The sequence below is a fragment of the Garra rufa genome, chromosome 20, assembly GCF_049309525.1.
Source record: "Garra rufa chromosome 20, GarRuf1.0, whole genome shotgun sequence".
In the NCBI taxonomy this organism is placed as follows: domain Eukaryota; kingdom Metazoa; phylum Chordata; class Actinopteri; order Cypriniformes; family Cyprinidae; genus Garra; species Garra rufa.
The window spans coordinates 2,182,572-2,199,243 of NC_133380.1; the positions used below are offsets into that span (position 1 = coordinate 2,182,572).

Below are 16,672 nucleotides of genomic sequence, written 5' to 3' on the forward strand. Positions count from 1 at the left end.
TAAATAAAACACTATAATACACTAAATAATTATGTGTATATATATATATATATATATATATATATATATATATATATATATATATATATATATATATATATATATATATTTCTTTACGGTAAGGACAATTTGGGTGCAATTGTGCAAACAAAAAATATATGTACATATATATACACAGACATAAACTCCTATACATCTATATTATATACATATTTATATATATATTAAGCATAAATTGTCAAAAAAATTATGGAAATTTATGTTAAAAGCAGGCTTTATTTTCTTTATGCATACACATTAATATAAATATTTAAAAAAAAATTATATATACACACAAATATATATGCAAATATTTTTTTCTCTATAGCTGCATTTTATATATGGAAAAATTACATTGAAAATTTTCCATTATTGTTTTTTTTTTTTTTTTTTGATGGACATGCATACATAAAGTTTTTTTCATTGTAATTAATATATAAAACTTTTTTTTTAATGGTAAGGAGAATTTGGGTTAAATTGTGCAAAAATAAAAATATATATGTACATGTATTTGATAGAAAGTTTCTTTATGCATATATATTAATACAAAAATATATAATGGTATTTTTGTTTAGTTTTTTGGTGAAATGTGACCTCTTTATATTCTTGACTGGTTAAATGAGTATTTTATTTAATTTTATTTTGGTGTGTGTCTTTTAAAGACATTCCTCATCTAAAATGAAGACTTTTCTGTTAATAGGACCATAGAAAATTTTTTTTTAAGCTTGAAAGAAGGAAATGTAGCTTATTGTTACACGTTTACGCAACAGATAACAAGCAATAATATTCCTCCGTTTAGTCCAGATTCATGTCCAACGACAGATACAGAGATTTAATGCATCAAAAATTTAAAATGTCAAGATCCAAGCCCAATTTCAAAGAAAATTTGTAGTTTTTTTGCACCACGTGTGTCGTTTTAGTTGATTGTATTTCTAGTTGAGCGCAGCTTAAAATAACTCTGAGTTGATCTGTTTTAGTTCGACGGGTTTTGAGTTGTTTTTTCACAGTCGTGGTCTCAGTTTCTATGAATAACTTCACATGAACACCTGAAAGAGCCAAATACGTCACGTCAGAGTTATATTTATAGTCCAAACCCACGCCTGGTTCAGTCTGGATGAATTTTCTGCATCTTTGATGATCTGCTAATCCTGGAGGAATGAGATGAAGAGCAGCTACTCTTGTGTGTGTTTGTGTGGAGCGCTGCATGCTTTCATCAGCGTCTGCCTTAATATTTCTAAATGACAGAATAATACTGTAAATACGGCTTGTCTGCCTCCCTCGGTTCTGATTGAGAGATTTCCTGTTCGACTCGATCGGTCGCACATCGGGACAGAAACGATGTGATGGAAATGTGAAGCTCCTTTCTGCCTTTCTGACATGATTTTGAACATTTTCAGGCCGTGAATAAACCATGATCTGTATCGTGTCTTCATGTCAACAATATTTATTTCAACAGGAATAAATTTGTCTGGTTGTCTCACAGATTTTTGTCGCTCTTTTTTGCATTTGTGTCATTTATTATTTTGAAAAAAATATATTTTTTCAGAAATCTTTTATTTAATTATTTTTTTTGTTTTATTTAGCTTTATTTGTGTATTTAAAATTACCATCTGGTGTCAATTAAATGACCTACAGGTAATCTATACAAACATAAATATATAGCATTTTTACAAATATATATAATATAAAATTTTTTATTTAAATTATTTCATTATGTAATTATTATTATTTTAAGTTAAAAAAATTTATGGTTTGTACTTTATTTTTCTAAATATTCACTTTTATATTTGTATTTATTTAGTTATTTTATTTGCATTTGTGTTTGTTTGTTGAATATAAGTAGAAAACCACACATTTTTACAAATATATACAATATACAGTTTATTCATTTAAATAATTTAATTATATAATTATTTGTATTTTATTTTTATTCTTTTTATTTGTTATATCTATTTTCAAACATATACAATAAACAGTTTTTTTATTAATTTAAGTCATTTTAAGTTAATTTTGTCATTTGTATTTTATTTTAAATATTTTTTTAATTTTTATATTTGTATTTATTTTATTTTATTGACATTTAGTTGTATTTATACATTTTAGCATTTACAAATATGTACAATATAGTTTTTTATTTAAATTATTTATTAGTTACCATTATTATTATTGTGTCTTACTTGTATTTTTATTTTAATATTGTTTTTTTTTTCTTATTTGTCTTATTTTATTTACATTTATTTTAGTTCTTGCATTTTTTATTGCATATGTGTTTATTTAATGTAAATAAGGTAAGTAGAAAACTATAAAATATATATTTTATTTAAAGTATTATATATAAACAAAATAGTTTTTTATTTATTTAATTATGTAATTATTATTTTAAGTTTACTTGACTTGTATTTAATTTTTATTATTTTTAGTTTTCATATTTGCATTTATTTTTCATATTTTATTTACATTTATTTTACATAATTGTTTTACATTTTTTATTTTATTTGCATTTTTGTTTGCTTATTTAATAAAAATAAGTAGAAAACTCTCTCTCCATATTATATATATACATATATACAGTTTTTATTTATTTTAATTATTTATTATATAATTATTATTTGTATTTTACTTTTATTTTTTATATTCGTATTTTTACTTATTTTATTTACATTTATTTTAGTTCTTCATTGCATTTTAGTTTTTTATTTTATTTTCATTCGTGTTTATTTAATATAAATAAGGTTAAGTAGAAAACCATATATATATATATATATATATATATATATATATATATATATATATATATATATATATATATATCAAACTGCTCTGTTAAATGTTTCTATTTGGCTCTTTAATGTACTTTTTATGATTTAACTTTTTCCTGATATTTGTTGTGCTGTTTTTAGTGTTTTTATGTCCTTTTTAGTAAGAAGCACATTAGTCTTATTTTAACAGCAAATAGTTTATTTTTGTGGTAGGTGACGAACATCATCCTCATTACAAATCAACAAATGAGAATCACATGATCAGTGAAATAACATGGCGTCTATCAGAAATAGATTTAAAGACATCGGTGTCATTTTTAAGTGTGCTTCAATCTCAGTGGACCAAATATACTGTTTTCAACAGCTAAAGAGAAATACTTAAAGTAACATAAATGCATGCCTTACACATTATTTCAGAATCCAGACTGTAACGACTGAAGTGGAATCACAATGGAAATGTGATCGTGTTGTGATTGTGTGAATAGAAACAGACTTACGGCACACGTCTGTGTTCACAATGTGTACTAACACACTCATACTGTTTTTAGCAGTGTACTTTGTGCAGTATGCAATTTTAAGTATGCATTAAACTCCAGAATTTGTGTAATATTGTGCAGTATGCAATGGATTTCAAATTAAAAATAAAGTAAAATATAATAATAAAATAAAATACTATAATTAATAATAATTAAAAAATAAAATAATAAATTAAATTAAAAAAATAATAATAATAATTAATAATAATATAATAAAATAAATTGTTTAAATGCAGTTAAGAATTAAAATAAATGCAAATTAAATTAAATTAAATGAAGAACAAATAAATAAAATAATTAAAAAAATGTTTAAAATGCAATTACAATTAAAAATAAAATAAATACAAATAAAAAACTAAAAATACTAATTAAAATAAAATAAATAAAAATGCAATTAAAAGTTAAAATAAACAAATCAACAATAAATAAAAATATAAAAATGCAAATGAAATAAAATATAAAATATATATAACATAGATAGATAAAAATAAATACAAATATAAATCGTTTTTCAGTTTTTACTCCCTTGACCAAAATAAAATTACAACTAAAAACTAACATAAATACGAAAAAATTCAAAAACAAATTAAAATGCAATAAATAAAAAAAATTAGGAATTAAAATAAATAAAATGCAAACCTAAAATACAAATACAATTAAATAAAAACAAATAAACAAAATAATTAAATTAAAATAATAATATAAAATAAAACTACAATTAAACATCTATTAATCATAAATAGAAAAAAAATACAAAAACAAATCAAAATACAAAATAAAATGCAATTAGGAATTCAAATAAATTAATAAAACAAATGCAAATAAAATAAAGAAAGACCTAAATATAAAAATAAAATATATAATTATTTAATAATGGAAATAAAATTACACATAAATACAAATATAAATCTTTTTCTTTTTTTACTCCCTTGATCAAAATAAAACTGCAATTAAAAACTAAAATAAATACAAATAAAAAATACTAAAACAAATGAAAATGAAATAAACAAAAATGCACTTAGGAATTAAAATAAATAAAATGCAAATACAATGAAACAAAAACAAATAAAATAATTTAATTAAAAATAAAATAAATACAATTACAATTAAATTAATTAATTAAAAATGCAATTATTGGAAATAAAATTTAACATTTTATAAAAAAAAATATTTTTTCACTCCCTGTTTGATCAGACCGTCAACAGTTTATCCCAAATTAAACTGAAAAATGTTAAATAACCATTTTTGAGGTGATAAACTGGATGCCACTTGCTGACTGAAACATGCAATGCAGTGACGTTTGTAAAGTGTACTACTTTGTAAAGGTAGTATGCAGTCTGTAAGTACAGCTTTCTGAACACAGCCTCGTTTAGAACCTTGATCACTGGGACCGTGGTCGCCATGACGATGCGCACTGCTCTGGAGTCAGTTGCCATGGCGACTCACCCTTACAGTGCGTCGTGCGTGTGACGTGATGCTCGTGTAAGACCGTGTGTGTGCGTCGGTGGTTTAAAGTGCAGTGCGTTTCTCGTTTACATCTTTAGTGTCGGTTAACGGTTGAGTCCCGCCGTTGCCAATGACGACCGCGGCTCGTCTCCTCCCAGATGGACCAGGAAGCTGCTGCTGCGGCTGCTCCAGTCAAAGCCGTCCGTCGACAGACTGAACACACCAAAAATCTGACTAAATCAAATCATATAAATATTACTTTTCAAAGTATATATTGTTTTACTGCAGTGTTAAAGAAATAAAAATCATCATTATATCACGTTTGATGTTGGGGGGATGCAGTATTATTTTAGTAATGTTTATGAAAAAAAAATATTTTTTGTATTTATAAATAATTTGAATTGAACTTTCATTGGTTTTATTCTTAATATATTTCTACATATCTTTTAGTAATTTTTTGTATTAATTATTTAAAAATATATATTTTTCTTTTTATCTTAGTTCATTTTTTAGTAATTGTCTTCGTAATTTTATTACATTTATTTAAATTTTAAATAATTTAAATACATTTTTAAAAACATTACGTACCTTTTTTATTGCATTTATTAATTATTTTTTATAATATATTTCTATCTGTCTTAGTTTTTTTTATTTTGAGTTAGGTTTTTGTTATTTTATTGTATTAATCATTTGAATTTGCTTATTTATTCGTTTATATATATATATATATATATATATATATATTTCTTAGTTTTTTTTTTTTTTGTTTAATAATTTTATTGTATTTATTAATTATTGAATTTGCTTTTTAAAATACATTTCTATCTATCTTTGTATTTTGGTTTTAGTTTTAGTAATTTATTGTATTTGTTAATAATTTAAATTGGCTTTTTTAAATTATTTTTTAAATACATTACGTACCTTTATTTAATTTTTTATTTAGTTTTTATTTTATTGTATTTCTTAATAAATTGAATGAGATTTTTAAAAATATTTTAAAAATATCTTTTAATCTATTTTTAGTTATTTTAATTTTAATTTTTTATTTTATTGTAATTATTAATAATTAGAATTAGCTTTTTTAATTAATTTATAAAATAATTTCTTTCTATCTGTAGTTAATTTTGTCTTTGATTTTAGTTTTAGTAATTCTATTGTATTTGTTAATAATTTTAATTGGCTTTTTATTAGTTTGTAAATATATGTTTTATCTATCTTTGGTAATCCTTTATTTTTATTTTAGAATTTTATTAGTTTTTACATATATTTCTATCTATTTTTAGTAAATGTTTTATTTCAATTTTTATTAATAATTTGAATTACCTTTTAACAAGTTTTTAAATATATTTCTATCTTTAGTTAATTTTTTAATTCGGTTTTAGTATTTTTTTTATTTTTTTTATATTCATTAATCATTTGAATTTGCTTTTTATTATGTTTTTCTTATATATAAATATATATTTCTATCCGTTTTGGGTAAAAAAAAAATTCAGTTTTAGTTTTAGTAATTTTATTGTATTTATTAATAATTTAAATAAGCTTTTTTTCGTTTTTAAATATACTTCTATCTTTAGTACGTTTTTTTTTTTTCATTTTTCCATTTTTTCGTTTTAGTAATTTTGTTATTTTTTTAATACTTTATATTTGCTTTTTTATTAGTTCTCAAATGTATTTCTAACTATCTTTAATATTTTTTTATTTCAGTTTTAGTTTTAGTACTGTTATTTATTATTAATTTAAATTAGCTTTTTTATTAGTTTTGTATATATATTTCTATCTTTAGTTAATTTTTTTAGTTTTTTCTTTAGTTTTAGTCATTTTATGGTTTTTATGTAATAATCAGAATTTACTTTTTTACATTTATATTTAAAAGATGTTTCAATCTATAGTTTTTTTGTTTTTTTCTCATCTTATACTGATGTTTTATTGTATTTCATGGTTATTTTGGTTCTGATGTTTAATGGTGTTTCTACCTGGTTGAGGTGGTGACCGGATGGGAAGCCCAGGCTAAATCGTCGTCGCTGTCGTAGCGTCTGGGATTGTCAAAGAAGTACGGCCGGTTTGAGAAGACGTGGCTGGGAATGGCAGAACCGCTCTAGAAAACAGCAGAACACACTTAGATCAGTCAGTTCAGGATCTTCTGCAGACAATAAAGACTCCTGAGATCCGCTCCAGCTCACCCGGTCCTGAGCCGGTTTTCGCACCCGGAAGAAGAAAACCACCAGAGACGTGGGCAGCAGCTCCCAGACGAACAGAATCACGCCGAACACCACGTAACCCGCGTCGCCCAGACTGGAGCGCAGATCCGCCTGCAGAACCACAGCAAACACAGCTTTATTTGTGACTGAGCTCCAGGAACTCAGGAGATGAGATGCGGCGTGTGACGCCCACCTGATCCGACACGTTGTACCAGTCGTAATCGAACGAGTTTATGCTCTCTATGTTGGTCAGAGCCAGAACCACCAGGTTATAACAGGCGCGAGACGCGTACAGGAGAATCACCATCAGCCCGATCAACGTCACCTGACACACCGACGTACCCTGACCAAAGACAACAAACATCCATCAGGGTAAAACACACATTCACATATCTATCTATCTGTCTATCTATCTATCTATCTATCTATCTATCTGTCTGTCTGTCTGTCTGTCTGTCTGTCTGTCTGTCTGTCTGTCTGTCTGTCTGTCTATCTATCTATCTATCTATCTATCTATCTATCTATCTATACATAGAGCACATTTGCATGTGTCCAGTTCTCTGATGACGATTACTGAACAGCTAAATGCAGGTAAACAAGTAAAAAAAAAAAAAAATTATTTAAATTTTCATTTTTAAAAAATTACAATTTGAAATAACTTGCATTTATTTTTATATTAATTGTACATTTATTATTTAGGATTTTTATTTTAATTTAAAAATTATTAGACCACTAAACTAGAAAACCAAAAACACATTGTATGGGTCAAAATTATTGATTTTTATTTTATGCCAAAAATCATTAGGAAATTAAGTAAAGATCATGTTCCATGAAGATTTTTTGTAAAATTCCTACTATAAATATATCATAATGTAATTTTTAATTAGTAATATGCAATGTTAAGAACTTAATTTGGACAACTTTAAAGGTGATTTTCTCAGTATTTTGATTTTTTTGCCCCCTCAGATTCCAGATTTTCAAATAGATGTATCTCGGCCAAATATTGTCCTATCCTAACAAACCATACATCAATAGAAAGCTTATTTATTGAGCTTTCATATGATGTATACATCTCAGTTTTGTAAAAATTAACCTTATGACTGGTTTTGTGGTCCAGGGTCACATATATGTAATTTAAATTAATTTTACATTTGAGTTTTTTTTATATTATTTAGGATGGTTGTTTATAATTATTTATTTATTTTAATTATATGATTTAACTAAATTTATAGTGTTTTATTATATTATAATTATGTTAATTTGACATTTGTGTAATTTATTTATTGCATTATTTTATGTATAATCATTTTTACTGTGTTAATCAATTTTAAATCAATTCTTAAATCATCTTAAATGTTCATAAATTTTCTGTTTTTATTGTTGTGATTATTTTAAATTTTTTAAATGTGATTATTGTTTTTAATTTTTAATTTTTATGATTTTTTATGCTATTATGATTTTAATTCCTTTTATGTACAGCACTTTGAATTGCCATTGTGTATGAAATGTGCTATATAAATAAACTTGCCTTGCCTTGCCTTATTTACTTTCATTTGGATTTTTTTATTGTACGGATTGTGACAATTCTATTCATTATTTTTTTGTTGTTGTTTTTTTATTTATATTAATATTAATTTTACTTTTTTTTTTATTATTTAGGATGTTTATTTTTATTTGAAAAGTATTTATTTATTTTAATTATATTATTTACTTTAATTTATAGTATTTTATTATAATATAATTATTTTAATTTGACATTTTTATAATTTATTTACGGTTCTCTGATGACTATTACTCACCAACTGAAATGCAAGTAAACAAGTAAAAAAGATTTGCAAGTGTTTTATTTAAATTTTGATTTTAAGAAAAATTACAATTTTAAATATCTTAAATTTATATTTATAGAAATATTAATTGTACATTTATTTTTTATTATTATTATTTAGGATTTTTTTAAATTATTTATTCATTTTAATTTATAGTGTTTTATTATAGCATAATATTTTATCATTTATTTACGGTTCTCTGATGATGATTACTGACCAGCTGAAATGCAAGTAAACAAGTAAAAAAAAAATTCAGCAAGTTTTGCAGTTTTATTTAACACTTATTTATTTTTACTGGTTTACTTGCATTTTAGCTGGTCAGTAATCGTCATCAGAGAACCGTAAATAAATGATAAACAAATAATTATAATATAATTAAATACTATGAATTAAATTAAATCATATAATTAAAATAACTAAATAATTATGAATAAATAATTTATAATAATATTGTATATATATATATATATATATATATATATATATATATATATATATTATTATATAGGATGTTTATTTTTATTTGAAAACAATTTATATTTATTTATTTATTTTAATTAAATGATTTAATTTAATTTATCGTTTTATTTATTATAATTATTTTAATTTGACATTTTTTATAATTTATTTACATTTATTTTGATTGTTTTTATAATTTATATTTTTTAATTGTACAGTTTGTGATAATTGTATTGTTTTTTGTATTTTTTTATATTAATATTAATGCTGCATTTTATTTTTTTATTTTAATTATGATTTAATTTAATTTATAGTGTTTAATTATATTTTATTTATTCATTTATAATTATTTGATGTGATTTAATTCATGGTGTTTAATTATATTATATTTTATTATATTATAATTATTTTAATTTGACATTTTTATAATTTATTTGTGAATCTCTGATGACGATTACTGACCAGCTAAAATGCAAATAAGTAAAAAAAAAAAAAGTTTTATTTAAACTTTGATTTTAAAAAATTACAATTTTAAATATCTTACATTTATATTTATATTAATATTAATTGTCCATTTTATTTTTTAATTTATAATTTAGGATGTTTTTATTTTATTTGAAAATGACTTATTTTAAATATTTATTATTCTTTCATTCATTATCCCTAAAAAAAGGTGAGTTCAACTTCTCTAATAAGTGTGATGTGTTGTGATGTGACGTGTTCAGGTGTGTTTCTTACCTTGGCCTCCAGGTAAATGCTGGCGAGTGACATCTTGGCCACTTTATAGAGGCAGACAGCCAGCGAGACGGCGCAGAGGACGAAGAGCGAGTCGTTGATGGCCACGCGAACCAGAACCACGGTCTTGACCTGAGCGTCGCTCATCTTCACCAACAGAGCACAGGTCAGATTGACCAGCAGGAACAGCAAACTCACGCCCACAAACAGCAGATACAGAGGAAACCTGCAGACGCATAACAGCATCAGCGACAGGACACACACATCTTATAACAGAAGGGGAGATATCTGTTCATTAACTCACTTATATTTAAGGAGATGGGGAGAGTACTTCGACTTGGCCTTGAAGAAAACCTGCCAAAAGAAACAACGTGCATTCATCATTATTATTGATTTATCACAAATTAAACACTAAATAATCAGCCGGACACTCTTTTTATCAGTAGTATTTTATTTATTTACATTTTAGAAGTCCCTTTAAGATTTTAAATGAATATTTACTTTTTAAAATTATTTATTTAATTTTTTTATTTTAGTCCTTAATGGCCACATGACATAAACATAAAATATTTTGTATTGATTTTTTGTTCTTTTATTTCTCTCTCTCTCTCTCTCTCTCTCTCTCTCTCTCTCTCTCTCTCTCTATATATATATATATTATTTATTTGTTACCATTTTAAATTGTATGATTTTATTCATTTTCAGTAAGTGTTTAATTTTAATTTTGAATGTATTTATTTTATAATTTACAATTATTTATGATTTTTTTTTATTGCATTTCATTTTATTTTTCATCTTTCTGATTTATTAATTTTAAGTGTTTTATTTTAAAAATCATTTTACATTTTTTATGATTACTTTTTTGTGTTCATATTTAGTTTTAATTTAAATTTTAAGTAAGTTTTATTTAAAATTTTATTTTAAATAAATGTTAGGATTGTTATGGTTTAACATTATTTAACATTTTTATGATTTAATTCTAAGGGCTTTTTATGTTTCTGTTTTTATTTATTTTAAAATGACAGATTTGTTTCTAATTTATTCATTTTTAGTAAGAGTTTTATTTAAATTTATTTTTAAATTAATATGACTTTTTTAAATTTGCTTTTATTTTAAAAATCATTTTGCATTTTTTTATGATTACTTTTTAGTTTTCATATTTAGTTTTAATTTACATTTTAAGTAAGTTTTATTTAAATTTAAATTTTAAATAAATGTTTAAATTTTTATTTAGTTTTTAGGATTGTTATGGTTTTATTTTAAACATTATTTAACATTTTTATGATTTAATTCTAAGGGCTTTTTATTTTTATTTTTTTATTTATTTTAAAATGACAGATTTATTTCTAATTTATTCATTTTTAGTAAGAGTTTTATTTAAATTTCTTTTTAAATTAATATGACTTTTTTAAATTTGCTTTTATTTTAAAAATCATTTTGCATTTGTTATGATTAAATTTGTAGTTGTTCGTATTTTGTTGTAATTTAATTTTGGTTTATTTATTTTAAGTAAGTTTCTTATTTAATTTTTTTTTACATTTTTAGGATTTAATTTTAAGGGGTTTTGTTTTTATTTTAAAAATGTTAATGTTAAATGTTTGTTTTATTTTTTATTTAATTATCAGTGTTTTTGTTTGGTGGTTTCTTAAATTAATTGAGCATTTTTAATTTACTTGGATAGGTTTTCATTTACATTTGTTATTATTTAATTTTTAGTTGTTTAAATTTTGGAACTATTTAGTATTTTTATGTTTTTGTTTTTAAATTAATTTTTATTTTTAAAACATTTTTACATTTACATTGCATTTTTTATTTACTTTGATTTGATTTGATTTTTTGTTTATATTTTGTTGTAATTTAATTTTGATTTATTTAAGTAAGTGTCTTACTTTAATTTTTCTTTTAAAATTAATTGTGTATTTTTTAATGGCATTTTTAGGGTTTTTATATGTTTATATAATTTTTTTTTACATTTTTATGATTTAATTTAAGGTGGTTTTGTGTTGTTTTTTTTTAGAATTAAAAATGTAGTATTTTAATGTTTTTGTTATTAAATTAACTGAGCATTTGTAATTTACTTTTTTTTAGTTTTTATTGTAAAATTATACATTGATTTATTTTATTTTATTTAGAAGATCAAACATCATTTTAATAACTCATATTTTTTAAGGAGAGTACTTAGACTTGGCCTTAAAGAAACCTGTCAAAAGAAGCATTATTGATCATGATCATTATTATTGCATCACTAATGAAAGCGTGTAAAGCCTCGGTTTATAAGCACAGACGTCTGTCCTGTTTAATTCATGAACACAGGGACTGCTGTGGGACTGGATTCAGTGAGAGCCATCTAGGTCTGCTAGAGCTCATATTAGACGTGTGCCGTAATCATTGTACTCCTCTCGACGTCATCAATACATGACGCACATCCACACTCAATGTAGGTCACACACGTGTGCAAACACGAGCACAAGACCACCTCCAGAAAATACACTACTAGTCAGACTAAATCACACCAATGGATTCTTCTTATTGCATATTATGTGTAATGTTTCCATGAATTATACTCATATTATAAAAGAATAACGTCTAACTAGTGGACAGTTAAGGGGAATCATGTTAGTTGCTGTAGGTATTTAAAAAAAAAAAACATTTCTTTATTTTTATTGTATCCTAATAAGCATTTTACATTCAATGTAATTTTAAGACTTATATTTTTACACGATTTTTATGATTTAATTTTTAGTTGTTTATATTTTGACATTGATTTATTCAGTTTAGGTAAGCATTTTATTAAAAATTTTCTTTTAAAATGAATTCAACTATTTTTATTGAACTTTAAAAATATTTATTTTAATTGTGTATTTTTTTATCATTTTATTTATTTTTAGTAAGTGTTTTATTTATTTATTTTATTTTATTTTATTTTAGGGTTTTTATGTTTTTGTTTTACATTAATTTTACATTTTTTATTATTTAAGTTTTAGTTTTTTTTTTTTTTTTTAGCTTTTGTTTTGAAATTAATTTTACATTTGGGAATCATGATATTCCCATAAATTCATTTGACATTTTTTCATTATTTAAAGTTATTAAAATTTCCATTATTTGTATTCATTGTAGGACCTCATTGTAAGTTTTAAAATATTTATTTTAATTGTGTATTTTTATAATTGTTTTTATTTTAAGTAAGTGTTTTATTTCATTTTCATGATTTCATTTTGTTTTGTTTTAAAATTAGTTTTACATCTGAAATTCATTAACCAAGTGCTTTTCTTAATGTTTCAGGGTTTTTATGTTTTTATTTTAAAATTCATTTGACATTTTTTATCATTTAAATTTATTCTAATTGTGTATATGTATCATTTTATTTATTTATTTTATTTTAAGTTTATTATATTAATTGTATTCATTATAGTACCTTATTGTAAGTTTCAAAACATTTATTTTAACTGTGTATTTTTGTAATTGTATTTATTTTTAGTAAGTGTTTTATTTTTGATTTTTTTTTTTTTATTAATAATTTATTTATTAATTATATATATTTTTATAGCTTTTGTTTTATTTATTAATATTTATATTTTTTTTAGTTTTTATGATTAGTACCTTATTGTAAGTTTAAAAATATTTTAATTGTGTATTTTTAGAATTTTTCGTAAGTGTTTTATTTTATTTATTTATTTTTTTAATTAATTTTACCTTTTTTATTTATTAATTTTTATATATTTTTATTTTTATTTTTATATATGATTTAATTTTTTTTTGCTCTAAAATGTATTTTACATTTGGGAATCACAATATTCCCATTTTATATTGTTATGATTACATTTAACTTATTTCAAAATGATTTAAATGTAAATGTATTTGAATTATTCAGTCCTTTTCTGATTAGAGTTTATGTTTTGCGTTTGATTCCCACCCATTGGAGCTTTGGTGTGCTGGTTTTCTGACCTGAGCGCAGTAGAGGTTCATGAGGCTGAGAGTGAAGAACTGCAGGCAGACGGGGAAGCAGTAGAGCAGCCAGAAAGCGAAGGGTCCGAGCGCGTTTGCCGTCACGCAGTCCCTGAAGTAGAAGGAGAAGAGCAGCGCGCGCAGAGCCGCCCACAGCAGACACAGGAACAGGAACGCCGTCTGGTAGCTGAAGCGCTTGTGCCGGTAACGCAGCACCAGCCACAGCTGAGCGTAGATGAAGGCGAACAGCAGCGAGTAGAAGACGGTGTAGGCGGCCGTCAGGCCCAGCTTGACGTAGGGAGGGATGGCTGGGCTCAGAGTCGGAGGAGACAGAGAGGCGTTCGCTCCGGACGTTCCCTGGGAAGGATGCTCCATGCCGGCGCTTCGTCTGCTGCTGCTGTCTGCGTCTGTCATTACCTTTCCATCAAACTCAGCGCTTCAGCATCTGCTCCGTCTGCAGTCGTGAGGAGAGACGGAGAGAGAGAGAGAGAGAGAGAGAGGCTGCAGCGTGCTGAAAGGATGGAGCATGTGATCAGGATTGGGAGAAGCTGATTGGCTCTGGGGTGTGAGGAGAGAGAGAGAAGGGGGAAGGAGGGGTTCAGGTTTATCTCTTTTTAGGAATAGAATGATAGAATGATTTTCTTATACTTCATCTTAAAATCAAAACAAAATACTGATTTTTGAAAATTAATTTAATTAAATTTGTGTTTTATTTTTTTAATTTGAAGGTTTTTTAATTTATGTCATTTTTAGGGTTTTTATTTTAAAATTAATTTTACTTTTTAAAATTTTTATTTATTTTTTTAATTTTTTTATGATTTTTTTTTTTTTTTGTAGCTTTTGTTTTAAAATTAATTTTACATTTGGGAATTATAATATTCCCATAAATTAATTTAACATTTTTTTTTTAATTTAAATTTTATTTATTTATATTTCCATGATTTTAGCAACTTTTTGTGTTTGAAAATATTTATTTTAATTGTGTTTAAAAACATTTATTTTAATTGTATGTTTTTATAATTGTAATTAAGTGTTTTATTTAATTTTTATTTATTTTAGATTTTTTTTTTAAATTAATTTTACTTTTTTATTAATTTTTATATATATGATAGAATGATAGAATGATTTTCTACGGAAGAGGATTAGGGCCACGAATCATAATATTCCCATAAATTAATTTAACATTTTTTTTAAATTTTTACAATTTATTTAAATTTTATATTTCCATTAATTTTATTCATTATAGTAACTTATTGTGTTTAAAAATATTTATTTTAATTGTATGTTTTTATAATTTCATTTATTTTTAGCAAGTGTTTTTTTTTTTAAATTAATGTCATTTTTAGGGTTTTTATTTTAAAATACATTTTTAATATATTTATTTTTATTTCTTATGATTTAATTTTTTTTTTTTAGCTTTTGTTTTATAATTAATTTTACATTTGGGAATCATAATATTAATTTATTTTAATTTTATATTTGCATAATTTTATTCATTATAGTACCTTATTGTAAGTTTCAAAATATTTATTTTAATTGTATATTTTTATAATTGTATTTATTTTTATTAAGTGTTTTATTTAATTTTTATTTATTTTAGATTTTTTTAGATTTTAAAATTAATTTTACTTTTTTATTAATTTTTATATATATGATAGAATGATTTTCTCATACTTCACCCTAAAATCTAAACAAAATACAGATTTTTGAAAATGTATTTTATTTAATTGATTTTTATTAATTTAATTTTTATTAATTTTAATTTTTTTTAAGGTTTTTTATGTTTTTATTTTAAAATAAATTTTAAATTTTTTATGATTTAATTTTATTGTAATTTTATATTTCCATGATTTTATTCATTATAGTAAATGAACTTTTACTATGAGTTGTAAGTTTAAAAATACTTATTTTAATTGTTGTGTGAAATAAGTGTTTTATTTATTATTTTTATTTTATTTTATGTTTTTATTTTAAAATTAGTTTTACATTTTTTATTATTAAATTAATTTATTACACATTTTTATTTTTTTTTAAACTTTTTTAAATGTCAATGTAATACTTTACCCCAAAATCAAAAGAAAAAAGTGATTATTGAACATTTATGTTTTTAAAGAACATAAAGAATTGTTAAACTTTTTTTAATTTTTAAAAATGTATCTTATTTAAAAAAAATTATATGTTTTTATTTAAGATTTATTTCACATTTTTAATTGAATTTAATTTTCTTGAATTGAATTTAATAAGAAAACTTTTTTAATTTATTATTTTTTTATTTAATTTATTTCACATTTTTAATTTACCTTTTCATTTTGTTATCTTTTAATAATCTTTTTTTAATCTTTTTTTATTTTATTTATTGTATTTTTTTAATGTAAAATGTATTTCACATATTTAATTTACTTTTTCATTTTTTTTTATCTTTTTTTTTATATTTTAAATGTCAATCTCATACTTCATCCCAAAATCAAAAGAAAAAAAAGATTTTTGGAAATGTATTTTTTAAGAGCATTAAGAATTGTAAAAAAAAAATTCATTTTGTTTAATTTAATTCATTTTATTAATAATTTTTTTTTTAAATTATTTCACATATTTAATTAACCTTTTCATTTTTTATTTTTTTTAAAATGTCAATCTTATGCTTCACCTCAAATTCAAAAATGTATTTTAATAGCATTAAGAATTGTTAAATAAACTTAAGAGAAAACAGAATTAATGTTTTTTTAATTATT

General features: G+C 22.7%; 1 protein-coding gene across 2 annotated transcripts; it reads right to left on the reverse strand.

Annotated features, from left to right (window-relative positions):
• Positions 1-4,277: 4,277 nt before the first annotated feature.
• LOC141293972 (G protein-coupled receptor 137Ba-like) lies at positions 4,278-14,418 on the reverse strand. 2 transcript variants are annotated; one of them, XM_073826043.1, is made up of 7 exons: positions 13,944-14,418; positions 10,303-10,352; positions 10,002-10,224; positions 7,172-7,321; positions 6,961-7,089; positions 6,754-6,875; positions 4,278-4,993 (listed from the first exon to the last, which is right to left on the reverse strand). In XM_073826043.1, exons 1-7 carry the CDS (start codon positions 14,355-14,357, stop codon positions 4,885-4,887), a joined length of 1,197 nt encoding a protein of 398 aa, XP_073682144.1. In that variant the 5' UTR covers positions 14,358-14,418; the 3' UTR covers positions 4,278-4,884. The 2 variants fall into 2 exon arrangements, with proteins under 2 accessions (XP_073682144.1, XP_073682143.1); XM_073826042.1 differs by having other exon boundaries at positions 4,278-5,014.
• Between the last annotated feature and the right edge of the window lie 2,254 nt (positions 14,419-16,672).